The 27,459-nt window shown below is 39.0% G+C and overlaps 1 protein-coding gene across 1 annotated transcript in view; it reads left to right on the top strand.

The window, feature by feature from the left end:
• Positions 1-27,459, top strand: part of LOC122814382 (zinc finger protein 850-like) — a 221,475-nt gene that overhangs the window by 149,697 nt on the left and 44,319 nt on the right. Inside the window, exons 8-9 of the mRNA XM_044086966.1 lie at positions 3,558-3,890; positions 21,072-21,198. Of these exons, the coding sequence (XP_043942901.1) occupies positions 3,558-3,890; positions 21,072-21,198 (460 nt within the window). The remainder of the gene's footprint in view (positions 1-3,557; positions 3,891-21,071; positions 21,199-27,459) is intronic.

Here is a 27,459-nt window from a genome sequence, read left to right as displayed (position 1 = left end):
ACGCTGTGTTTTGCGGGTTTCAATGCATGTTTTGGTGGTGAAGGTTGAAGAAGTAAAAGAAGGGAAGAAATTGGTAAGGACAAGGTCAAAAAAACCTAACCCACCCCCCTGGCGGGGAAGGAGAAAATTAGTTTGAACAAGGATTCTTGCATCATACAAGTTTAGTGTCTGTCAGTCATCCATAATTGTTTTAGTTTGGTGGATAGGTTTTGATTAGAGTTAAATCAGCCTGCACAGAGGGGTAAAAAGAAGGTGGGCAATATTTGACAGTGATATGCTAGGCAGCTGTACTGAGAGCTACCTGGAGCTCTGCCTGCTGCATTATGGTATCACTCGTGATCTGATGCAAAATGGTAGGTTCCCTAATAAATATGGAGATGCCACCAAAAGTCCCTGTGTACCTGAAAGCATGGTAGGCACTCAGTCCTGGTTAGAAAGGAGCGGTGTCTTGGCACGAGAATCAAATCAGCCAGTGTCTGAGGTAGTTAGATGGATGAAGATGTATAAATATGTATTTTAACGTACGATCCATTTGTACGACTGATTTGTACAAGACACTTGGTGCAGTAATTAATTGGATGATTTGCATAAGCTGTTCTGTAGTATGCCAGTATGCAATAGCAAAGAGTGAGCACTTAATAAATGGTGACATGGCCACGTCTAAAATATGATCAACCCAGTTGTGTCCTTTTAGAAAATTTGTTGTTTTAAAGTAATGCCTTTGCATAATTCTTACTCCATTTCAGTTTGTCTGATTTGTGTTTCTGTGGCTTGACACAGTGTTGTACTAAAAATGCATACGTCTGTGACTGCAGTGACACATTTCATAAGATATAGAGTGTAGCTTCCGCCATTTTAAGTGTGGAGGCCAAAACTGAGGTAAAGTGCAGTTTATGAAAGATCAGGATGTGATGTGTTGCACAAGAAGGTCAGTAAAGTAGCTGATTAAAATATATGTTTGAAATTGCTTGAAAAGAGTGTTAGTATATTAAAAAAAAGTTGTCACTGCCTATGTTTCGTTAGTTAGGAATAAAAAAAGGTAACCTTTTGTTACAATGCTTTTCTTGCTATCTGCACTGATTTCTGCATCATTAGTTTACCAAACTCTCTGGGATGCATTGTGTTTTGCTTTCTAAGTGGAATACAGTTTACCTCAGCCATTGTGTATCACTAAATCTGTGTTCCAGTATCAAAGGTGCACTTAAGCCATTCTACATCACACAGGTTTGTACTACAAGGAGCCCATACAACCTAGTCTGCATAATTGTTTTGTTATACTCTTTATTGTTCATGCTTGAAATATTTGTATGTATGTCAGATCTTCACAAATTATTCTGTATTACAGATGGCTTCCTTGATCCATATATCCTATCCTGTTTCACAGACCTGCTCACTAGCTCCACAAAACTAAAAAAGCATTTTGAGTTTTACACCTGCTCCCAGGTCATGTAAACTGGCATAATACACATTCATCACAGGTGTAAGTAGTCAAACCCTGTAAATCTTATAGAAAAAGTGCAACACAGATGTATCCCAAAAACCTGCCAGCCCCACAGGTCTGTAGAACCTGTTTTGCATCACAGATTAATGCACTATACATCCATTGGCCCACAAGAGCCGCTGTGCTTCTCAGATTTATATACCCCTGTCCATGTAGAATCATGTGAGCCACTATAAGACACTCATATATGATAGCCACATGACCCATTGTAGGAAACGTTTATGTTTCCAACCTTACAGACACGGGTGGTGATCTGTGTGAAAGATGTTCTTCAACCCCATAGACCCACTTAAGCCATTCTACTCAAGGGATGTGATCCTCAGCCCATAGTCCTGGGAAAGCTATTCCTTTCACAGGCCTGCATATAATCCCATTGACTATATGAGCCATTTTGTATTAGAGATGTACATACACCAGAACCACAGACCCACATAAGATATTAGTTATCGCTTGTTTCCTCAGCCCTCCAAACTAAGTCAGTCATTCTGCAGCTCAGATCTGTTGTCGAAAGCCAAAGACCCAGATAAGCCATTCTGCATCATAGATCCATTCTTCAGCACCAAAGATCCACATGGGATATTCTGTCTTCCAGTGGGGACCACACAGGTCATGCTGTGTCAGATATGTATTCCTCAACACCTTAGGATCACAAGCCATTCTGTATCAAACATCTGTTCTCCATCACTTTCAGATCTAGATGAGATATCCTGCCCGCATGTCCACACCCAGACAGTGCAAACATCTGTAGTTGCTTTACTTGAAAAATCCTTGGAGGATGTTGTGAGCAAGTAGCAAAACAGATATGGCATTACTGCACTTGTATTTTTTAATTTTCAAAAGCCCCAGTTTCTACATTAAGACTGCTGAATAGCAGTCTTGCTAAACAGATACGCAAAAGAAAATTATCAAATCGTTTCTACATATACAAAGTCCCTTACCCTTTAGGTAGGGCTATTGCTGTTATATTTAGGTACCTATTTTTAATTCATTTTGAGGTTGCATAATGTATAAGTAAAGGGAACAAGTAATGGTTTCACTGATTTTCCTTAGTGTGTTTGTGTTTAGCTCAGTCTCCATTTGGCAATCTTAACTATTCCCACCCTCATAAAAATGCGGGTCTATATTATACATTCGAAGTCTGAAAACTTTGAATCTCATATGGTCGACTCCATATGAGTGAAGTTTTCAAACATCGAACTTAAAATGTAAACAAACTAAAAACAAAAAAACTACTTGGAACGCACCCTCCCACACCCCCTGCTACTTAAATATACCAACCCCGAGATCGCACTACATTGTAGTGAAGGGGAAAATTCTACAATGATCTCTGTTGAAACGTTCAGTGTTTTAAAACTTCGCTCATATGATGTCGATCATATGAGATTCAAACTTCGAATTTATTGCATTTTTAGGTTTTATATTATATGTACTACAAGTGAGCTCTGTATTGTTGGTGTGGCCTTCCTCTGTAACATTTCATGTGGGTCATGGTCATCTTCCCATTGGGCCCAATGAAGACTCAGGAGCTGGGGAACTTTCTTCCTAGTAGGGCCCACATTGCCTGTGGGAGCCACTTCCTTCCAAAAGGGCCACATGTTGCCCCAGGGAAACTGGGGACTTCCTTCTTCTGGGAAAAAGGCCTCTTGCTTTTCGTATGTGCCCTGGATATGTTTTTACTTAGCTCTCTCTTCCAAAACAGCTTTTGAAACAATCTCCTCCCTGTTCTGTGTTTTCTTTCTTATTTCACAGCTTCACATGTCTCTTTGTACAGCCACCACATTGCTTTGAGCCTTGGAATGTGCTAGAGGTTCATGTACTGGCTATACCCAACCAGTCCTCCAGAGGTTACAGCATCCCAGGTTAGTATACATGTCACCCTTCTAGTCATAGTGGTGGGCTCATCTATGATTCCTACTCCAGATCACCAGTGCTGCAGATAGTTGCCATGACACTGTACCAGCAAGCTTCTCTTCACTCATTCTGCTGTTTTCACAAAATCCAAACCAGTTTTGTAATGTACAACCATTCAGCTTATCTTTCTCTATTTGTTTCTCAGGAAGATACTCTCAGTTTAGAACAGTACATTATACAAGAATTTGCAAAACTGCACCAGTTTCTCTTCGACAAGGAACAGAAACTCATCCTCCAGTTTAACAAAAAAGAAGCAAATATTCTGAAAGAGATGGAAGAAACTTATGAATCCAAAAAACGTGACACTACTAACCATGTGGTAGCACCTGCTTCTAACTCAGAGTTCAAGATTAAAGAAGAGAGGGTTCTAAAAGAGATTGAAATAAGACCTGAATTCGGTGAAAATGGTGTCATGGTGTCTAAGAAGACTCCATCTGAGAGTTCTTTGGAGCTTGAAGAACAATCTGTTATGTTAACAGTAAGTGTTTTTTTAGCATTTGTTTTTGCTTAACTTTTGTTGTTGGAAACAGAATGAAGAAAAGTTTGAGATAGCACGTCAGCAGGTTAAAATCCGACAGCTAATATGCTCAATGCAGAACTACTCATTTTTATTAATGCAGTCTATGTAGTTGTGTCAAAAGCACTGCAAGTATAAATAACATTTCTTCTGATTTACATGCAAATTCTGAAAGATGTCTAGCAAAGATACATTCTTCACAGATACATTTGTGTTGTTCTTATTGCAGAAGTCTGTCTTTCCAGGATTTGTCCACATCACAGAATCATGAAAACACTATGGTTTGACATAGTAAAACATGGAAAAAACATCATGAATTGAAATAAATAGCAACAACAACAAATACTACCGAGAAACAACTGTCGCTACTTTGTGAATGTATAGTTGGGGGTCAAGTCTTCTCCAAGCAAGGATGTACACTTGTCTCCTAGTTAAAAGAAGTAATTCTTCTGTGCTCTGTTATACTGTTTTTCTTTTTCCCACAAGAATATGCATTTCATAGTGAGAAAGTTTGTGGTCACTCAGTCTGGCTATGGCTCCTGGGCTTCCTTTGTTGAGAAATTTCAAAAAACGATAAGCCCTGTTGGGGAAATAATTATTTTGTGTGTGTGTGTTTTCCGCTGCTCTTCACGTTGTTGCTATTTTGTGCCATTTGATATTGAAATCTTTAGACAAACTGAGTCTTTTTCCCCAGGGTAAGACTCGATCAGGTATGAAGCTTTTTGTATGATTCGGCATGAAACAACATATAGTGATTCTCATTCTAAGTGGCTTTTTTTTTTAGTAGAGAAGTTTCATATTCCCCTCAATCTCTGTCTCTTTGTAACTGCCTGAAGGAGACAGTCATCCAGACAAGGGTTTATGTATCCACCCTCTTGTACTCATGTAGGCCATAGCTGGCAGTAGGCACTTCATGGATTCTATTCTCTAGAATGTAGTGATATCTTTGGCTGGCAACATATTTAGAGCTGTGTCTTCTGCCGCACCCTCCCTAGAACACCCATAGTATGTTCACTTCCTGTTAGGCATTCTTTATGACCCTCCATTGACTGAGATCTTTTAGTTGTTGACATGAACTATAGTGAAACTTAGATCCAATATGGGACCACTTTTTCAGTTTCCTTAATCCCCAATGCCAACAGAGTCCTGCAGTGTTTTCTACATCACTGCTTTGAGTGCCAGTTTTCCAGGTGCTTGTGCAAATGCTGGTCTTCCAGTTCACCTGCTCTTTCTGCGGCAGACAGACTTCAGCTTAAGTTAGTGGGACAGGTAGTGGTGCTGCCAGTGTTAGTGTACATATTCTAGATTATGCTGATATTGGTCCTACTCCTATAGATGTTGGCCTCTGTGATATTAGGCAGATGGTTCTTAAGAAGGCATAGTGTCCTCCTTCTCCATTACTTGTGTCCATTTATCAAACATAGGGGTTACCTGCATTGAACTTCAGGCATTCAGGACCCCTGTGTTTGTCATTTTACCTGTCAGATATAAAGACATCATTCTTGCCCATATATTCTATTCCATGGTTGGCAGCCTTCAGACCCATAGAAGAATATATCTTGGGCCATCAATGCCCACCATGCTGCCTCTGTCTGCCCCACTTCCCAGGTGGTACGCTCAGCTGATGTTTTTCGTGTTTCACTGTTGCAGTCATTACATTTGGGTAATCTTCTGTCAGGCTGCCCTCAGTCGGCCTGAATAACAAAGTCTTGGGTCCTGTGTCGGTTGCTGTCTCCTCTTCCATGACATCAGGTCGTCAGGGGTATAAAACATGCAGCCAACGCCATTTTAATCAGTCTTTCTTGCCACGCGGTGCCAGAAGCAGTTCTCAAGTGCCGGTCGGCCGACTCCTGAAATTTTTGTTTTCGAGTTTCAGAACCGAAGTCTTCAAACTAAAGCTAAGTACCTCGTTGGAGAAACTTTTTCTTGCTCCTTACCGATGTCAGTAAAAGTTAATAATTGCATTACTTGTGGGAAGCAAATACCTCATAAGGATTTTCATTTGTACTGTATTCCTTGCCTAGGCCCTGATCACAACATGCCTTGCTGTCGATTTTATGCTAAATTTAACAAACGCACTATTAAGCGTCAGTATATTTTTGCTTCAAAATTTTTTAGTTCAAGATTTAACTACCCTGAAATGTCGTCTGTTAGCAATCTGACTACCGGAGATCACAAAAAATGCAAGGAAAAAGACAGAGACAGACTGTCAAGGTCCAAAACCGACAACGAAGCTTCTCCTAAGCCAGTTGCCAGTTCGCCGGTACTCAGTGAGGCGCTTTCGCAGCCCCTGATACCTGCTATTTTTGAGTCGTAGGCTTCTACAGAGACCCATTTGGAGTCCGGTATGCCGCGAGATTCGCAAAGTATTGAACCCGCAGATGTCTCTCCCTTGGATGGGTCTGGAGCCAGTGAGCAGGCACTGGCTTCTGAGGGTGTTTTCTGGCCTCAACATTTTTATATTAAAACGATGCCATCAACAAAAACAAGGTCAAAAACGACTTCTATGTCTACAAACCGACTCATGAGCCACGTGCTCAAGCCCTTATGCTTAAGAAAACAAATGATCAAAATGGCTGAGGATTTAATTACCTTGATCAGGGGTTCCCAACCCCCCCCCCCCCTTCTAAGAGGCCTAGGCAAGGAACTGATTATGAATCTTCAGATCAGGTTTCCATTTCTTCTGATCAGGAATTTTCTATTCCACCTTATGAGGATTCTGATGCAGAGGAATCCATCCCATCTGCATCTCCTCCTGAGGATTACTTTTTGGAGAGACTTTGCATACTTTAAGGGAACATTTTCACTGGGAGAGTTAGGACTTCTCTGAATCAAAAAAGAGGCTTAGGGATTTCCTCCTTCTTCCTCAGCATAGGCCTTTGGCTATACCTCCTGTTCTAGACATTGTTGATGATGTGTTCTCAGAATCAATAATGGCTCCTGATTCAATGCCTCTGGCTCCTAGTAAGCCAGACAGATATTACAGGGTTCCTGACTCCCACAAATTTCTTTTCAAAAATCCTGCTGCTGATCCTGAGACTATTTCTCAGGGTCCCAAGGGTGTTAAGGCTTCTACAGCCAAAAATCCTACTCGTTCTGATAGAAACTCCAGGGCACTGGATAGATGGGGTAAGAAGGTTATACTTCTGCAACCTTGGCAATCAGGGCTTTAAACTGCCAGTTTCATATGCTTAAATATCAACAACATGTTATAGGCTTACTGAAACAGAAAATGATGTTGATTTCTGATTGTGTGGAAAATAGTTACTGGATTTATTGCATTCAGCAGAACAGGTGGGAAAGCATACTTTGCAATGTGGTTTTGATTCCTTGCAGGGCCGCCGTAACTGGATCTGTGATAAGAAGGTATGCCTGGCTCAAAGAGCAAAATCTGCCTGATCATGTTAAAGCTAAATTGTTGGATGCCCCTTTACAGTATGATAGTCTGTTTGATAATAAGGCAGAAGAGGTCTTAAAGTAAATGGAAGACCAAGCTAAATCTATGCAAACTGTAAAAGATTTCTTGTAAGTGCAGCCACTCACGTTCAGTAGACACTGGCCTACTAAGAACTGGTCCTTTCCTGTGTCCAACAGAGCCACTCAGGGCAAACCCAGGTGCTCAATAGGCTCCAGATATCAATCACAGGGATCTTACAGGTCAAAGCAATGGGGTGCCTCCACCCCCAAATCTGGAGGTGACAAAGCACAGCCCTACAGTAAGCAGTCTCAATGACTTTACTCTACCATCTCCAAGCACTTTTGGCCACCCCTTTGTGGGGAAAACTAGCACTTCTTGCTCAAAATTGGCAGTTAATTACCCAGGACAAGTGGGTATTAAACATAGTATCCCAGGGTTACAGATTTAATTTCTATACTATGCCAATTCCAAATGGATGGCCAGATCTGCCACAAAACCAGTGGGCAGAGGCCCAGAAACAAGTCATGTCCCTCATGGATATGGGGGCTATTCAACCGGTGCCAGAAAAGGGAAAAGGACAAGGATCTTATTCAAGACTTTTCCTGGTACCCAGAAAAGACAAATCATGGCGTCCAATACTGGACTTATCGATTCTGAACATGTTCCTGGATATTCCAAAATCTAAAATGCTGACTTTACAACAGCTACTGCCTATGCTAGGCAAGAATGCCTGGTTGGTAACTCTAGACTTAAAAGAGGCATACCTGCTTATGCCAATAAGGGAATCTTGCAGAAGATACCTCCACTTCAAATCAGGTTTTTTCCATTGCCAATTCTGTGCACTGCCCTTTGGCTTATCTACTGGGCCCAGGGTCTTTACAAAGTGCCTAGCACCAGTAATTGCATTCTGCAGACAAAGAAACATTCAAATGTATCCTTATCTGGAAGATTGTCTCATTCAGGCAGAGGACAAGGACACTCTTCTTCAACATCTGGCATTTGTAAAAAGGCTTCTAGCATGCCTAGGGTACACCAGAAACAAAAAGAAATCACAACTGGTACCCTCTCAAATAATTACATTCTTGGGTGCAAGCTTGAATACAACTGCCCAGATGGCTTACCTCACGCCAGACAAACAAATGCAATTGACAACGTACTTCAAACAAATGGCAACAAAAACCCAGTTATCTGCAAGACAAATTCTGCAGGCTTTGGGGTTCATGGCATCCTGCATTCTACTAATTCCATATGCGAGACTGCATATGAGGAAACTGCAATGGTACCTAAAAAGCTTATGGAGTCAACATTGTCACAGCCTGGAAACAATGATCCCTCTCATTCCCTGCCTACAACAGGAGTTTCTTTGGTGGGCAGAGACATGTCACCAAAACAAGGGACTGTCATTCACTCTACCCCCTGCCACCCAAACCCCTAACTACAGACGTATCAGACTATGCTTGGGGGGCCCACCTGGCAGGGAGATGCATTCAGGGCAATTGGAGCCCAAACCAAATGCATCTACTTATCAACCAGAAAGAAATGCTAGCTGTTCAGAATGCTCTGATAGCCTTCAAGGATTTGCTTCATCCAGGACAACTACTGATTTAAAGATGGAAAACACCACAGTTATGTGGTACATAAACAAGCAGGGGGTATCCATTCCTACCCCCTTTGCAGACTAGCCATGGCCTTGTGGAACACAGCCTTGACTTACCAAATACATCTTCAAGCTCAGTTCCTGCCAGGAAAGCAAAATTCTCTGGCAGACGACCTAAGCAGAAATCTTATGGACCAGCACAAATGGAAACTGGATCCACAAACCTTCAGCATGTTAACACAGAAATGGGGAAGCCCAGACATAGATCTATTTGCCTCTCCTCAAAACTATCAGTTGGACATATTCTGCACAGGAGCTCATCACAAAAAAGCATGGAAAGTGGATTCCCTATCCTTCAGCTGGAAAAACCTGTCAGTCTATGCCTGTCCCCCTCTGCCTCTACTCTCCAAGGTCTTGGAAAAAAAATGATTCTAATTGCTCCAGACTGGCCTTGCCAACACTGGTACCCACTTCTAAGGAATATGTCACACCTTCCTCCGTGGTACTTGTCTCAAACAAGTCTATTGTCTCAGCAGAACTATCAAATTCTGCACACTCAGCTCCAAACTCTGAATCTTGCAGCATGGCTAATCAACTAATTATTCAAACCACATCTCTCAGTAAACCTGTGATGGATGTCATTTTGGAAGCCAGAAGGCCTAGTACTAGAAAATCTTATGCTGATAAATGGAAGAGATTCTGTGCTTGTAACCAAGCACAAGGAATAGACACGCAAAGCCCAATATTCCTCAGATTTTACAATACGTAACTGAGATGCTTGACAAGGACCTATCTTTTTCTTCAATAAAAATTCATGCCTCTGCCATATCGGCTCATTACAACACAGAGCCTCCTCTCTTTTCTCATCCACTGCTAAAACAGTATCACAGAGGGGCCAAAAATGTAAGGCCTCCCATGAGAGCACCAACTCCGGCGTGGGATCTCAATTTTGTAATGGAAAAACTCACCTTGCCTCCTTTTGAACCAGCAGCTGCTGTGAATATAAAATTTCTTTCTTGGAAGACAGCTTTTCTTTTGGCAGTCACTTCAGCTAGAAGGGTTTCAGTACTACAGGCTTTCATGGCAGTGGAGCCTTTCATTATTTTTTACCCAGACAGGGTGGCCCTCAGGACCAAACCTTCTTTTATGCCTAAGGTGGTATCCAGTGTGGCTCTTAACCAGACCATTCATCAGCCAAATTTTTTCCCAAATCCGCAGAACAAGGGGGAGCGAATTCTGCATTCATTGGATGTAAACAGACAACTAAGATTCTACTTAAACAGGACAAAATTGCTAAGAAAGTCTGAGCATCTACTGGTAGCATTTGCTGCAGGATCAGAGGGGAAGGCTATATCAAAGCAGACTATTTCTAAATGGATAAGCCATTGCATTCGTTTCTGCTACTTGCACCATGGTAAACCTGTGCCCAAGGGGATCAGATCCCATTCCACCAGGGCTGCCTCTACTTCAGCAGCTTTTCTCAGAGGGGTCCCTACCAGAGACATTCTAGAAGCTGCTACTTGGAGCTCAGTTCATATGTTCACAAAGCTTTATCTTTTACCTTTCCAGAGCAGGCTTTCCCACTGCAATCCTGCAGGGCCTTATAGCTGCTCCTAATGCTGTTTAGTTCCATCCTCCCTTCCATAGCTTTGGGATTCTACCCAAATGTAATGACTGCAACAGTGAAACATGAAGAACATAGTACAGTTGTGTACACTTACCATAAATGTAGATGTTCGAGTGTATTCACTGTTGCATTCCGGGTTACCCACCTGCCAGCCCCCTTTCTATACCTTTTCTTTCCTTCACTATACTCAAAAGCCTTTGTGGTGTATTTGCTTTTAGCTGAAGGTAAATTTTATGTTTCTAAGGTGCATTTATATATTTAAAGTTTATATATATTTTTTTGCTTCCCATTTGGGGGGCACCTGACATCTGGGGCAAGAAAAACTGATTAAATTGGCGTCAGGTGCATGTTTTATACCCCCTAACGACCTGATGTCATGGAAGAGGAGACAGCAACCAATGCAGGACCAAAGACTTTGTTATTCAGGCTGACTGAGGGCAACCTGCTAGCAGATTACCCAAATGTAATGACTGCAACACTGAATATACACTCGGAACATCTACATTTATGGTAAGTGTACACAACTGTACTTTCTTCTCTCAGGCACAACAACCCACATAACATTTAAGGGGTTTCCTTCCAGCACAGACTGTCAAAAGGATCTGAGAGCTCTCTGAACCCCCCCCCCCCCTCCCAGAGAGACCCAGGAAGTGCACTTAAAAATGTACCACATGGAATCATTGAGTAATCCTCCTACCAAGGACCTTGATAGCGATAAATGTGACGAAGAAATGAGGTAGTTCCACTGAGCCTTTATTCTTTCCTCAGTTGAGATTATTCTTTCTTTGGCAGTCTTAGTGAGTGATTCCTCATCTTATGGCTATATGAATGATACCATTGTAATTGCTTGAGAGAAAGCAGACACTTTGTCCTCAGTCTGCAAGAAGGCTGACCAGCTATTCTGACCCCAAGAAATTGCCATTTTGGGAAAAGTCTTCCAAAGTGAAAGTGAATATTTTAGCAGGAGTGCTGCACAGCTACCCCACTCATCCCAGCCTAGACATCCCACTCATCACAGCCTAGACATCTAGCTACCAGATAAGAATTCTAAGGTTGTGGACAGATTCAGAAATCATTTGTTTGCATCCTTGTCCCAAGCATCCCGTTTCTTAGGCCTAAGCAACCTGCATGTCAGTGTGGCTTATAGTGCCATAGTAAGATCTGTCCAAGCAGCAAGGTATGCCGTAGATCACCTCAAACTCTCCTGTTTGTGACTGATAGGATTTGCTAAGGACATCATGGTGTTCTTATTATGTATCTTCTTTTTGAGATGCAAATAAATGAACATCTTATGGACGTGAAAGAAACACAACAGTTATTTCAATGTCGTACATCAGTATTATGGTTGTGTTTATGTACAGTTTAAGCTTCTAACAGCATTTGATGCTTTTGATGTTATAGAATCAAACTGACAACAGTCAGTCTTTAACTTTTCAAACAAGTAACAGTTGGAGCAAAGTACATGACCTTGGTAGAAAGGAGGGTATAAGAAGTTAAAGGAAGCAGAGTAGAAGGAGGACAGCAAAAAGCAGCAAAGGCTAAAGCTGAAAGTGAACTAGCAGAAAGGATCAAGAAAGGAAACAATGGCTTTTCAGGTACATAGCAAAAAGATAGGGAAAGACAGAACTGACTAGGCTGAGCAAAGATAGGAGGGAGATTTTAGAAACCCACACAAGTACTACATTAATACTTGCAGTCTTCACAAAGAAAAACAACAGGAGGGTGCTGCATTGTGAGGATAGCAAGGCAGAATGGAGAGAACCATGAACATCTGGATTTAGAGTGAGGATGGTCATAAGAGATCTGGCTTATCCTACGGATACTACAGCAAAAGGACCAGACAGGGTGTCTCCCAAAGTCCTCGACACCTGGCTAATTTGTTGGCAAATTCCTGATGGAAATATTCAACAGGATACAAGCTAGTACAGAAGTGCCAGAAGACTGGAAGAAGGTAATTATGGTACTCTTCATATGGGAAAGGAGCAGAAAAAACATCCAGGGGCCTACAGCCTAGTTGACTAAACAGAAGTGACAAGAAAAGACATAGAGAATATTTACATTTCTAGATGATAAAAATCTCCAGAACAGCAACCAGTAGGGGTTCATTGCAAAATGGAGCTGTCAGTCAAATCAGATCCAGGTTTGTAACAAGACAGGGGACTGCCAGTAAATGTATTTGGCCTGGAAATAGGCAAGACCTTTGGCTGTATCCCGCACAGATGGCTGATAGGGAAACTGGCAGGGGTCGGGAGTAGGACCAAGAATGAACTACTGGAGAGCTGCATGGTTGAGTGGTAGCACACCAACAGTTATGATGAGAGGTGCAGTGTCAGGAAAAGTATGGAATTGACTAGTGGAGTACTGTAAGTGACTGTTTTGGGTCGAGTGCTTTTTTGGTGAATTTGTCTTGGACCTATATGAAGGAATACCGAATGGAACTAAACATTTTACTGATGGCTCAGGGATGCAGGGATGGGAGGAAGTCTAACAAATGATTTGGGATTGTTAAACAAGTACCAAAAAGATGGTTACGTGGGAGTACTGCAAACAAATGCAGAATGCAGCAGGTGGGTCACAATGACCTTGAAGTGAAGTCTCAGCTGGGAGGAGCAGAACTGATGGCAAGAGTATAGGAATTGGAGGGCATTGATCATACCTGGACTGGACCACCAGGAGCAAAGTGACTGAGTAGAGGAATCCTGAGGGATGGCCTCAGGTATGGGTTTCATTACTAAGGGTTAATGCAACCATTCAACATGGCTATGGATCAGAGCAACACTGTAAGTACTGCATCCAGTTCTGACGGCCATTCAAGGAAAAGGATATCAAGTTACTGGAAGAAATGTGTAGAAGGGCGGTCAGAAGGATTCATAGGATTTTCAGGTAGGAATATAACAAGAGACTACAGCAGCTAGAGCGCTAGAAGGATGGGCTAGGCTGGGGGCTAAAGTATCCAGCTATTTTCATTTATTTTCCACACCCCTTTTGTCTTGAGTTTTTGTGGTGAAGTTCTTTTCTGTTTCTGGGGCAAATATCAGAAGAAAGGGGGATTTTTCATGTAGACTGCAGTCCAGGAAATACCTGCCACTGTTCATTAAACTTGGAGAATTTGTGTGTTACTTTACCATATTTTCTTTAGTACTCCCCTGCATGTTTCTCCAATGGAGCACTTGACGTTTACTCTGTAACTTCCAATGGGCGGAGTGTAAGCTTTTTGATGGAATCAAATTATGTCCTCACATGTCAAACAAATGTTCACACCAGTAAAAATGTTGGAGTTGGTAAAGAAGTGCAAACCGCAAACTCTTCAGCACAAGCTCTTTCTACTGTAGAAGTATTCTTTACGTTCTGTGCCTTAAAATGGATTTTATAAATCACAGTAAACACAGTAACTATTAAATTTGAATTATTTTGTAAATGACTTACAATATCTCATCTACCACAAGTTACACCCATACTTGCAGCAGCGTTTTGTTCATCCAGCTGATGAGCTTTCATTTGTGGCTAAGCAGTTCTGTCTGTGCTACTTGGTTGTTGAGATATTTGGAAAATTATGAAACTTCTGACCACATAAATGTTATATGAACAATTAATATCTATCATTGCGCTAGACAGAGGTCAAATATTAATATGTGTGCTTTAAGATAAAATATTTTAATATTTTGTATTTTTTGCATGTAACATGAATTTGAAATGATAAATTAAAGTATGAATAAGTAATATTTGACGCCTAGAGGTGTCATTAGGATATAACTACAGAAACACCTGGAGAAGCCACATGGCTGTAATGAGTTAACTGCTATCATACATGAGTAATAGTGAGTGAGCAGCAGTGTGCTATGTATGGTCAGATGTGTGCATTCAAATCTCGCAAGTTAATAGAATTCCATGGGAGTAACAATGTATTTACATTATGATTTTGTCCTTGTACGTAGACTATGATTTATTGTAGGGTAGTTTACTTGTCAGTTATGGGAAACTGCATTTACTGTTGTTAAGCAGGCATGGTAATAAAATACCTGACCTAGTGCAGTCCCTCCACTTAAGAATTTTAAGACTACCTCCCATTTATTCAGCTCAGTACAGGAACTCTCCTAGGCTCCTCTCTTTTACCTTAAATGCAGTGCACTCCTCCCCTCTTGTCTGGATCTGTAGTTCTTCTTTACTAGCTCATCCAGGTTCCTATTATAGCATTTTCTTGTCTTTGGCATTGTTTCAGAATGTTTAATCTTCCTAAATTATTTTTCTTATTTCTTGGTGACCATTCTTCAGCCATCATGTCAAATCTATACTTTTTTAAAGGACTTCTGTGAAGGCTGCCAGCCCAGCTAGATAGAATTTTGTAAATAATCCTATGCCATTTGTAAATATTAATATGATCCACAGGCTTGTTTTACAAATGTGAGAGAACTATATGTTATGATTAAAGGACAACAATGGGATTCTGTTATTAAATGCTCAACTTCTCTCTTGTTATTTTCTCCCTATTTACCATCCCTGCTATGAATAAACAACAATACAGCATTTAAAATATTTTAAATTGACTGTTTCTCTCCACTAGAACAATACCTTACTGTACTATGGTGGTTTCACTTTCAAAAAAAGTTTGTCCCACCTTGAAAAAGCTTGCTGCAGTCTACAGTTCAGTAATGGCATTAAGGCCATTGAATAAAGGTAGTTTTCTGGCCATTTTACTCCACAAATTGACATCACCACTACAGTCCTAAAAACCCACCCATGCTGTGATGTCACAGCTCCCTGGTCCTTCCCCTACCCATACAGAAAGTAAAGGCTAGAACAAGGAAACAGTACATAAGTCAAGTCTCTGGCTGTGAGCTGTCAATCACAGCAGGAAACAGCTCAAATTATCCTTAGCACTGTAACAGCTGGGGAAGTTAAGTGTGAAGGGGGGGGTGATAGATGAGTCAAAGTAGTTCAATTCAGGTTTCACAAAAGTCTGCAGTTTAGCCATTCTAAAAAGAAGCAGCAGTAAAAAAACACTTTGAAAGTCTGTTTTTTGGCATTTGCACCATTTGTGTTTTAAGTAGTCATTGAGCAGCATGAAGTATTACTTGAAACTAACTGAATGAAAGAGAGCAGTGTATGCATGTAAAATCAGTGCAGTGACAGGAGCTTTAGGAAGAAAGAAGCCTGCATGATGTATTTTTTTACAGACAAGCACTGCATTGTGGGATACCTAGAGGCAAACTAAACAATAAGAATTACTTCAAGATGCCAGACCCCATGTGATCAGACTCAGAAATTATATATAAAAATATTTAAAAACCTGTAAGTAGTCCGAGTGACGTTAAAATGTAGGAAACTCCAAATCATAATGAAATAAACATGCTTTTTGAGTCTGTGGGTGCGGTTCTCCTTTAAACTATATGTTATGTGCTGAGCTTCAAAAATGTAACCACAGTGCACTCTGCTGGAGAAGTACAGAAATGCATATGGACTATATGCCTGTGCAAATGTATGTTTTCATAATAGAAGTTGGGGCATACAGAGTTCACTTGCAAACTCTGAGAAAATAAAGAGTTTTACAATCTGCTATAAAGTTGGTTTATCTCAGCTAAAAGACAGGATGTCTAGGCTAGGGGCTTCTTTCTATTGTCTGGAAACCGAGGTAATTACAGGTTTCCAAGGTAATTGTTTTACAACTTCTAGTTTCAAGCAAGCTTCTAAGCGATAAGTGTCAGCTTCTAAGAGATAAGTATTTTTCATAGAGACATGTTAAATTCTGTTGGTATCTGTTTAGCCTGGGAACTAGATGCAGGTGTCAAATAGTGATGTCATCTAGCTAACCCAGCAGTAATGTGTATTATTAATTTAAGAACTATCTTAGAGAGAAAGTTAGTGCATCTGGACCTGTACACATCTCTTCAGCACTTCTCATCTATATCTGCCTTGCTCTGCAAGTAAGACATTTAGGGGAAGTATCTCTTAGAGATAGATAGGAATATAGAAATAGTAGTCTAGATGTTTGCGGTTATTTATGTGAGACTGAACTGCAATGTTGTTTTAAAATATTTCCTGTAATTCTGAACTCTATTATCACTGTGTTGAGTTAATGAGTATTGTCTTGTGCTTTTATTATTTTTTATTAAATATATTTAAACCTTTCAATTGTGGCTGGTTTTGTGTAGAGATATATAAGCTCTTAGAGTACTTGCATATGTATTTGGTGCTATTGTACAAGCCACTCCTAAATAGCCTTCAAGTGTTAGTCACACTTACCATTTGGGTAACAGTAACATTATGCAGTAGAATTGGTCACCCTTTGGGAAGGGCCTTATAGTAGCTGATGAGTGGTTGGTGGAAGATGGTACTACCTTATAGTCTGGGCAAAAGGGGGCATGGCTAGTGAACCTGTGCCAGCCTTTCCCAGGAGTGTCTGTGTGTTTGTATGTAAATTCAATCTCAAAGTGTGTGTGTGTGTGTGTGTGTGTGTGTGTGTGTGTGTGTGCCAGCTACTTGGGCAGGGATACAAAGCACTGGTGGGACAGAGAGGGTTCTGGAGGTTTTGGCTTGACCACTCAGCTGAGATCTTAACCCTATAGCTGTGCCAGTGGGGAGTCTTATTGGGGATCTGGAGAGAGAGAGAGAAACCAGCCCCAGACTGACTGTGTTCTCTGTGTGCTCTTAAGGGAAGTTGTACTTTACTATGTGTGTACTTGTCATCCTCCTAATGTGCATGTCCTTCACTGGCATTAGTGGTGAGGATTGAGGCTCCTTGATTACTGGGCTAGTGCATGGGCATCACAACTTCTTGCAGTTTTTCTTGCTGCCTTCTCATGCTGGGCCTGACCAGCATTAACAATACCTTTACTATTGCTCTACTTATCTTATTTTCTTGTTGTCCTTGTCCTTATGCATAATGATGAACACTGCCGGGTGTCTGATACAGGCTTTGCAGAGTCTCACATTTATGGACTGTGTGCTTAACAACATATTGCAAAGCCAATGTACCTCCAGAGCAGATTCTTCATCCTTTACAATGTACAAGTTCTCAGACTGTACAGTCAGATTCAGAGCAGCCTTCTGTATAAAACTACTAGGCCTCATTTGGGGTAGTTATTGATAAGTGGCTAGAACATGTATCTAACAGTGCACAGGCTAAACATGTATTAACAGTGCACAGCATCTTCTCAAAGATTCATGGGATTTCTTGGGTAGAATAAAAGATGATCTATGGGAAGAGAATATTTCCTTCTTGACTATAGTCGTGGTGGACTTGTTCACTTGTATTCCAAGAGAAGAAGGGTTGGAAATGTTTTCAAATTATATACGTAAGATGACCAGTTTTTTCAAATGATATGGTAAACCTAATCATTGATTTCATGGGTTTAGTTCTTGACCATAATTATATATATTTTGAAAGGGAATACTTCAAACAGAACAAAGGTATAGCTATGGGAGCATCTTGTGCTCCCATATATGCCAATTTGGTTCTTTAGGAATGGGAGTCAAATAAAGTTTTTGGAAATGAATATTTTCAGCATGTAAAAATGTACGTCAGATTTTTGGATGACATTTTTATTTTATGGAATGGTTCTAAAGCTAAGATGCATGAATTCATTGAATATTTGAATGGGACTACAAGTTTCTTAAGATTCACATACACAAGCAGCCCCCACAGTATTAATTATTTGGATACCTACATTCAGAAGATGGCTAATGGGTTCATATCAAAGGTGTTTAGAAAACCCACCTTTAATAACTTGTATTTAGAGTTTGCCAGTAGTCACCATTACCATCAAAAAAGAGTATTGTGAAAGGTCAACTGGTTTGGGTTACCCGAATGACTTCTACAGTAGGTGACCTGGAGGAGGAGTTACAGAAAAGTTGCTGAGATGTTTTATGAAAGAGGTTACCCTATAAATTTGGTTAAAGAAAATGTTGAGTATGTTAAAAGAGAATGGGGAAAAAGATTTAAACCTTTGCTAGGTAATAATAATATAGTGAGAGAATCTTTAGGTGTGGAAGTAAACAATTTTGAAAGAGCTATGGTTAATCCATACTGGGCAAGGGCATATAAAATAGGAAACATCATATAAAATAACTGGGTTATTCTGAGAAGTAACTCCACTCTCATCTATTTTAGGGAATAAACCCACTTTTGTGTTTATGATAGGGATGAACCTTAAAAACAGCTTAGAACAAACATCACACAATAAAGATTTAGGAATAAATGGTACAGTAAAATGTGGAAGGTGCATGCAATGTAGAAACATAGTAGATAAAAATGTAGTGGTCTTGGAGAATTTAATAAAATCAAAAGTTGAATTTGTCAGGGGTAATTGTCAATCTGCTGGGGTGATACACCTTGCTATGTGTAAATCCTGTCCAGCATGCTATGTAGGGAAAACCGAAAGGCGGGTAAAGGACAGGATTTACAAACATATGTATCGGATATCTACTAAAAATCTGAACAACGCATTATATAAACACTCTGTCACATGTAATAATTTTATTAGTTTTACTTTTGGACTATTAGAGAAAGTTCCAGTGAACCCCAGAGGGGACGACTACAGAAATTTTATTGAAGAGAGAGAAGTGAAATGGCAAATTAAATCGCAAGCTGGGCAAGAACCAGGTCTCAATGAAGTTCTCTCTCAAGCCTGTACTTATTAGAAAAGCCATATGCAAAAGCTTATAGACATTATTTTTAGAAATAGTTTTTAGGGTAATATACTAGTGTTGGTGTGCTTCACAATATAATTTCAGGATGCTGCCTTTACTTTGTTTAATTAATTAGATGAGGTCATTAGTCAGTGATATATATAAAAAACCTGAATGTGTATAATTGTATTCTGATGAAGTCCCTGGTTTTAGGGGATGAAAGCCCTAAATGTTATTTTAGCTGGAATTTATGGTGAATAAACGAACAAGCGAATGTATTTGAAGTGGACTGGTTTTGTACTGCTAACAGTGTTCCGTTTGGTTAATAGTATTTGGTAAACTGACAGACTATAGTATGCTCTGCATTGAGTGGCATACACCAGATCTGGAGGAAGATGGTAACGTGCAAGGGATTATAGGTAAAGGGGAAGGGCTAAAGACTGTTAAAGTTTTTATCAGTACATAACCAACTCTTCACAGATCACTTCAGCATGGTTACAAGTTCATTTTCTTGATTTTGACTCAAATGATAACCTCCATCCCTCTTAATCCCTCCTAAAAGTGATGACTTTTCGGAGAGAAGGTGGTGAATTATACTTAATAAGTAATGACAGTAGTTACTGTTATAGGCTTCTTTTACTTCAGAAACTGTATATTAGATTATACTCTCTTATTCTGTCAGTGTCACAGGCAAACGGCAATAATATTTTAAAATTTTCCTGATTGTTTCTAGAGTTGTCCCTGATTTGTCCCTAATTTATTCAGAGTTCTGCTGCAGAACAGATACTTGCGTGATCACAAGGTACTTGAAGCAGAACCCCAACCCTACACCTTATCTTACGAAGACTCTTTCCGTAACCCTAAATATATTCAAACAAACTAGGTCTGAATCTCATGGTAAGATTTAGGTTGAGTGTTCAGTTAAGGAAATAAGAAATTGATTGCCTTTTGTGATCTTTTTGCTTTTTTGAAATGGAAGATTCACTCTGATCTGTTCATGAGTCATATAATATATAAAGTAAATAAAATGATCTCCAAGAGTAAATATCAGGTTATTAGTACTTATTTCTCCCTAATCAGATTTTAATTTATCAGATTTACAGTACTCCCATTAAAGGGTCTCGGACAAAACTTTACCAAAACCATTTTTCTTGTGAAGACCTAATGTAATGATTTCTACTGAGTATCTGGCCTTAACCAGCATGTTAAATCTATGCTGATTAACCACTATCTCAGAAGTACTGCATGCAGCTGTTTGAACAAATTAACTACTAAACCCTAACCTATTTTTCAAGGCAGAATACCCCCGACTTGTGGGTACCTGGATAACTGTTCACCGACATCTAAGACATTAGACATATCGATGTGTTTCTGTTTCACTGCAGTCCGGTTTTAGTTCCAGCAGTCTTTTATTCTGAGCTACACTTGTTGTTTTGTATTTGTCTTTATGGATAACATACATCTCTTATTTGGAAATGACACATTTTTTTTTCTATGATACAGTATGTAACAATTTATTGAAAACAGGTCACTGGTTCTAGTATAACTGCCATTGATGAAACAAACAGGAAACTAGCAGATAATGTAAACAGTGGAAAAGTATATTTTAATCTTTGTATCCATTACATAGCTTTCAACTGTAGTATATGTGATTACATAAACAATCATAGTAATTGTATTATTTACTTATGTGCATCACTATGTGAATGATTTTAGGTGTTCTGTGAAAACATTGTCAAAGAAAGCATCTTCTAATCTAGCCCAGCTACCTCTTAAGTAAATACAGTAGAAACCAATTTGAATTGTTCTGCTGAAAAGGGCAGATTTGACATTGGATATAATAAAATGATTCCACACACTGTGTCCCCTTTTTAGGTCCCTGAAACCTTTGAGGATGTTGCTGTTGCTTTCTCAGAAGAGGAGTGGAAGTTGTTAAGGAAACACGATAAAGAGCTGTACAGGGAAGTGATGGTACAGAACTACGAATCCATGATTTCACTAGGTAAGTGTAATCTGTCTTCAGAAGTGTGATCTTTATTCTACAGCTTACAGATGTTTATATTAAAATTCTTTGCCAGGAGAATGTGCACTGTCCTTGGCTGGGTGTGATGAGAAACGTTTGTCTTTTCTAATTTCATATGATCCTGTCACTCACACTTTCTGTCTCTGTCTGTCTGTGTGTTTCTCTGTCTGTCTGTCTCTCCTGAACTTATATGGTCTCAAGTGAGCTTTTTCTTTATTAATAATTCATTATCTGCTTAAAACATCAGGTGTTTTCTGTTTTGCCATTCTTTCAAGTCTGTTATTGTGGACATTTACCACTTTTTAAATCAAAATTAAATGATGTACACACACTACCAGTATGACTTAAAAACAACAAAATGGTAAGAAAAGCACTGTTGCTGGTAGAGTAAAATGGATTAGGGTAAGCACTTCAAGTTTAACTGATTCATCAGCTTCTAAAACAGCACTGATAAAGCTTGATTAAATATTTAATAGGGAAATTATATCGCTTTATGAAGACCAGTCACTGACTTCACATGCCCTTGAAATGGCAGTTAAGTCTGAAGTCTGTTTAACTTGATGAATTTGCTGCCTCTAACAGAGTTTCAGCTAGTTGTGATCAGCAACTGAGTTTTTCTCATCACTTTTTTAAAGTTGTATTTTCTTTCAGTTTTCCCACCTTTCTCCTGCACAGTATATCTAATTTGACAGTATGCTGTTTCCGCATGAAGTGGGACAACTCCTTTAAAATTATGCTCAAAGGCACAGAATGGCATGTGACACTCACATTTTGTTTCTTCCTTGTGTAAATATTAATTAGTGTGCAGTGCCATTGGGTTCTGTTTATGAATAAAGTAATGACTTTTTGTGAATGTAGGAATTCTGAAAAAGCCAGGCATCTTACATGATGTTTGTGCCCTTTCAGCTGTGCTGATGTGTAGAAGCCTTCCGATCTGAGAGTATGCCAACACTTAAACATGTAACAGTTTTACTTTTGTTCTTCTGTCTGTGCTTTCAAAGACATATCCATTTCCAAATGAATGTTTAAGCTGTTTGACATTGTAACCAAATATGGTTTTGGGAAGGCTTGGTTGCACAATGTTTGGACATGAAACTGTATTAAAACAGCATAGCAAACAAAGGCAGGATCATAGAATGGACACTGACAACAAGGATATTTAATGAATAATATTACTCATTAAGTCCTACTTTTGTTTGTAATGTGACTTTACTTTATATTTTTTATAAGTTTAACAGCCTCATATTGTGCTATGTAGTATATCCACCCTAACTTATCCATTTTGGTACTAAATACCCTTTCCCTATCAGTACCACTAAATGATACACTTGGACTCAGACAAACACAACAGTACCCTTCCCTAGCCCCTAGTCTAATCTTAACCTGCAAACACTTGATGTGCACGAACACACAACATATACACAAACACACTTCACCTCATTACTCAAACTTTCATTATTAATGAAAGTGTTAGCGTTAGTACCCAATTCTGTTGAGTGCACTGGTGACATTGTTCAACTGTGTATGCACTGCGTGCAGTATATATGCTGAAAGGCAACATTTTTACTTTTGTTTTAAAGATTTAAAGAACACATTCTTTTTGCAGTGGTATAATGCATTCTGCAATTAGACTGCAGAAGTTTGTATCGGATCCCTTTCCTAGCACATTTGCAGGGTATGTTGATTTTTTAGATTTGATCTTTACGTAGTATAATTCTCTGTTGAGGTAGCTGGTATCCCTTTTCTGTGCTCAAGTATCATGTAAAGAAGTGTATGTTGTGATCCATCAGTCGGTCTTTAAGTAGGAGTAATATATGCTTTTACTGTACTGTTTAATTACAAGGTATGACCTGTTATATTTCACGCATAACAAAGGACCTGTGACATAAAAAAAAAAAATACAGAAAAATTGCCATAAAATCATAAAAACTTTATTCCAGCACAATAGGAGCTTTCATCAGTCTGAACTACTTCAGACTGTTAGCATGCTTTAAAATCACAACATATAAGTACCATCACTATAATCACATGGCCTTAAAATATTTCAAATTCAATGTTGAAATTTGTATTTTCTAAGAAAAACTTAGATTTTCCCATTTTGTGTAGCTCCAGAGGGATACATGCATTTAATCTTGCTTGCCAACAAAACTCCTTCCAGTATAAGAATTCCGCCACCCTTTTCCCTTCCCCATTTAATTTCACAGTCTATGACAAAGAGTTTAAAATCAGTTTTTGAATATTTAAATAAATATTTATTATTTTCTGTATTCAAGGTGGAGATATGCTAATGTGTGTGTAGTGCATAGAGCAGTTGTTACTCTCCAAAATCGGGGGAAAAAGATAAACCTGTTATGCGCTACTGTAGCATGAGACTTGACCATAACAGCACTTTCAAAGGTGTGTAACAGTCCAGTCTCACAGAAGAGATTTTCCTTGAGTTCCTGAATATCTTTCCTGCTATGTCATTGAACATTACAGACATTAGTCTGTAAGTAACTTACTTAAATTAGGGCAGTATTTAAAAACTGACCCTGACTTTTTCCTTACTTGCTATCTATGCGACAGCTCTTGCTAAGTATTTTTCTGGCATTCAAAGCTGGTAAAATGCATTTTTTTTCCTTTTATATATCTTGGATATCTACTTAGTGTAGATAAAACTCTGTGCACTACAAAGGCTTATTATCGGGTCTAATCAGTCATAACCACATTATTATGTGTTTTTGAGTTGAATATCTTTGCATCCATATATTGAAGACATAAAGTGGTTGCGATCAGAGACCCAATCATAACCCTCTATGTTGTATCCCATTCTTCCTATGTAAAATGCAGTACATAGGCTACATTTAGCCACATAAATCACGTAACTAGACAAACCTATATGATGTTCTACTATTGCATGACAAGATAAATACAAGAAGACCAGTATTGTTTGTTCCTAACAGTTATTTGTGTGCAGCAATTTTCAATATACTTACAAGGACCACATATTCCACAATATGATATCTCCCTGCTGTTGTACATGAGCAATGTTTTTTCTAATAAATTCTTCATATTTATTCCTTTCTTGTATATAAACATATGTAGTTCCTTAATAACAGTAGGCATTTCCATAAAACCTTTTAAAATGTTCCATTTACCTTAAATAATATTCTGAATTGTCAGTATCAATAGATTGCATTACCTTCATTGCTCCAGTCCTTGATATACCAGCTTTGATTCATAGAGAAACATTTGCCTCCTGTGGATCAGCTTTTACATATGGTTTATAGATATCCTTTCTGCCTGCATCCAATTCCTGTAATGTTTTGTCAGTCAGGGCCCAGGGATATCCTCCTAAAAAATATTGCTAAGTGATGTACTTCAGCCTTAACATAATTATTCTTCATCAGTCTACTTGCTGTAACAGCTTCATCCTTAACTACTTTTTCAGTACAAAATCCTTAAAATTGCACAGTATGAAATGGAGACTCTGAGGATCAAACACGGGTCTGAAAGATAACACCACCATGGCAGCTTTTTGAATTAAAATAGTAATGCGTATTGTCCTGTTAAATCTGAACTATAGCCACTCTTCATAACCGGGCAAAATACTTCAGATTGGACTTCTGTGTAAGACTTGTTGTTGCTAAGCATGACTCCTCCTCCCCCCTCCTTTTAAGCTTTTTTGGCATATCACACCTATCATGAGGCACCCATTATTCATTCACACATATTTATGTATGTATTCACTTATTTAGTTGCATATTTTTTCTGGTTGTCTTACTCTGTTTTTAGGCCCCACCCCACAAGGGCCATCAAGCTTCTGCCGTAGACATTGAAATGAGCCATTCGTGCTTATCAGTGGTGAGACCTCACCAGCTTGATCATTCCCTTGTAAGGTGAGAATTGGGTGCAGAGAGAGGTGATGTCTCAGAGCTAATTTTAAGGCCCGATTCCAAAAGCATGCTGTTGTAAGTGACTTACTCTGGTCTGTTACACTGAGAACAAATTTCTTGGAATCTGGCGCCTAGCCCCTGGTGTAGGCTTGCTGTATGGATAAGACCTACACCAGAGTAATCGCTTACACAGAGAGCAAGTCTTTTGTAATATGGTCTTAAGTCTTGCTTGTATATAAAAGATAAAAATGAAAGAAAACAATAGTAATGGACACACTGTGCACAGTAAAGGAAGAGATACTTAACTTGAAAAACTTGAGATAAACTTATCATTAAAAGAAACTTACAAAGTAATACAGCAATAAAGGTATACAGCAGAAATCCCTTTAAACCTATTTTTTAAATTTAATTTGGCAGAGTAACGGACTTTACCTTGATACCCCCCCCCCCGAAAAAAACATTGTATAGATATATGATGAGACATATAAACATATGCACACAACGCTACAAACACCAAACACGAGTGATCATTTTGGACCTAAACTAAAATGATCGAAAACAACCAAAAGTAGAACTACTTTTGCGGGGGGGGGGGGTAAATCCCCACTGCAGTCTTCTTGCCCCCTACTATTTATGTGTACCAACTCTATAAGCACACAAAAGCAGGGTACAGGTAAGTATTCAGATGTGTTGCAACACGATCTTGCACGCAAGGCAGACTGCAGGATGAAATACTGAGTGAACTTTACTCTTCCAGTGTTGAACCTAAAAATCAACAACAAAATACATTCTCCTTATGGATACTAACTATATATAGTTAAAATATGGGTACAGATATAAAGTGCATTTAGTCAAACATAGTTTTTTTTTTTTTGATACATTTTTTTGGTTAATATTTGTTGGATTATTGCGGGCAGCTACTGTTAGTGTTTAATGTATGTAAAGTAAGTGGGATTTGGTACTAATGCTAAAATTTTCATTTGTAATTAAAAGTCTCAGAATTGGGGTTTTGTGTGTGTGTGTGTGTGTGTGTGTGTGTGTGTGTGTGTGTGTATGCGCGTGCGTTTGTGAAATCAAATGTTTGTTTGTGGGTTAGGTTTTAAGTAAGGAAAAGGAAAGGGGATAGTTATGTTTGGTGTGTGTGTTTGTGACAGTTTGTATTAAGTGGTAAAGTTAGCAAAAGGGCATTTAGTACCCTAATGTGTAGGATAGAGTTAGTATTAGCACACAGAAGTAAGGTGGGCATCTGTAATAAAGCTGTATTAGCCATTTGACATACTGTAGATCCCTATCAGATGACCATTTTTCAGAAACTCAGAATTTATATGGTCGGGATCATGTATCACACAGACACGCACACAAAAAACCCCCACAAAGATCTACTTTTTACACTCCCTTCATATTGTATACATACCAACTCCAAGATCACACTACAGTGAGTAAAAGGGTAAATTTCCCGATCTGCACTGTACTGTGATCTCTGTTCAGAACTTTCGAGTTTTCAAAAACTTGATCATATAGCCCCGACCATATGAATTTCGAGTTACTGAAAACTCGATCATCTGATAGGGATCCATATATATATATATATATATATATATATATATATATATATATATATATATATATATATATATTCAAGCATATTACTAAACTGAGTGGAAGGTGGCACGAATGCAGAAACATGCACTACATGCGAGGCAAAACTTGCCATAATTCTTGCTTGATTTTTCCAATTTGTAATGCTTTGTAAATGAGGAAACATAAGGCAATGCCTTATCTCCACATCTAAACAAAGTTGAAACACTTAGGACTAACTGATACATTCACAACATTGTCATAAAAATGTAATATAGTTTCTTAACCATATACAAGCGTTTGCTTATTTGCTGGTTTGTCTCATTTTCTTTCTCATAAATGAGACTAATAAAATCGTCATAAAATGTTCTTGGTCTTTTATTTGTAATGTTCAAGTTGATTTTGGACATCCAGAATATAAAAACCTTCATTCTTTGCTTTTAGAATACACTTCAGAGACTGGAATACCCGTTTCTGTGAGCTAGACTTGCATGACACTTGCATGGATAGGCTTATTGCTTGGGAAACCCTACTCAGTGTAATATTTTATGTTTCTACAACAGGCCTGACATAGATTAATATTTTTGACTGAATAAGAATCAAACTCTAAAGCTTTCAAGCACAAATCTGCAAAAGACACAAGATCACAAAGGAGTAAATTTAGTTTTTCAGCCAAAAGTTGCCTGACGTATTTAAGAAACTTAGTTGTAATATGAGACACCTGTAGGAGGCCACAGCCGTGTCTCAGTGGATCATTAACTTAGTGGCAGAATATCCCACAGTTTTG

This window comes from Protopterus annectens, chromosome 10.part0 (assembly GCF_019279795.1).
Source record: "Protopterus annectens isolate FY-2018-M chromosome 10.part0, PAN1.0, whole genome shotgun sequence".
Lineage (NCBI taxonomy): Eukaryota > Metazoa > Chordata > Ceratodontiformes > Protopteridae > Protopterus > Protopterus annectens.
This window is presented reverse-complemented; position numbering and strand designations above follow the sequence as displayed.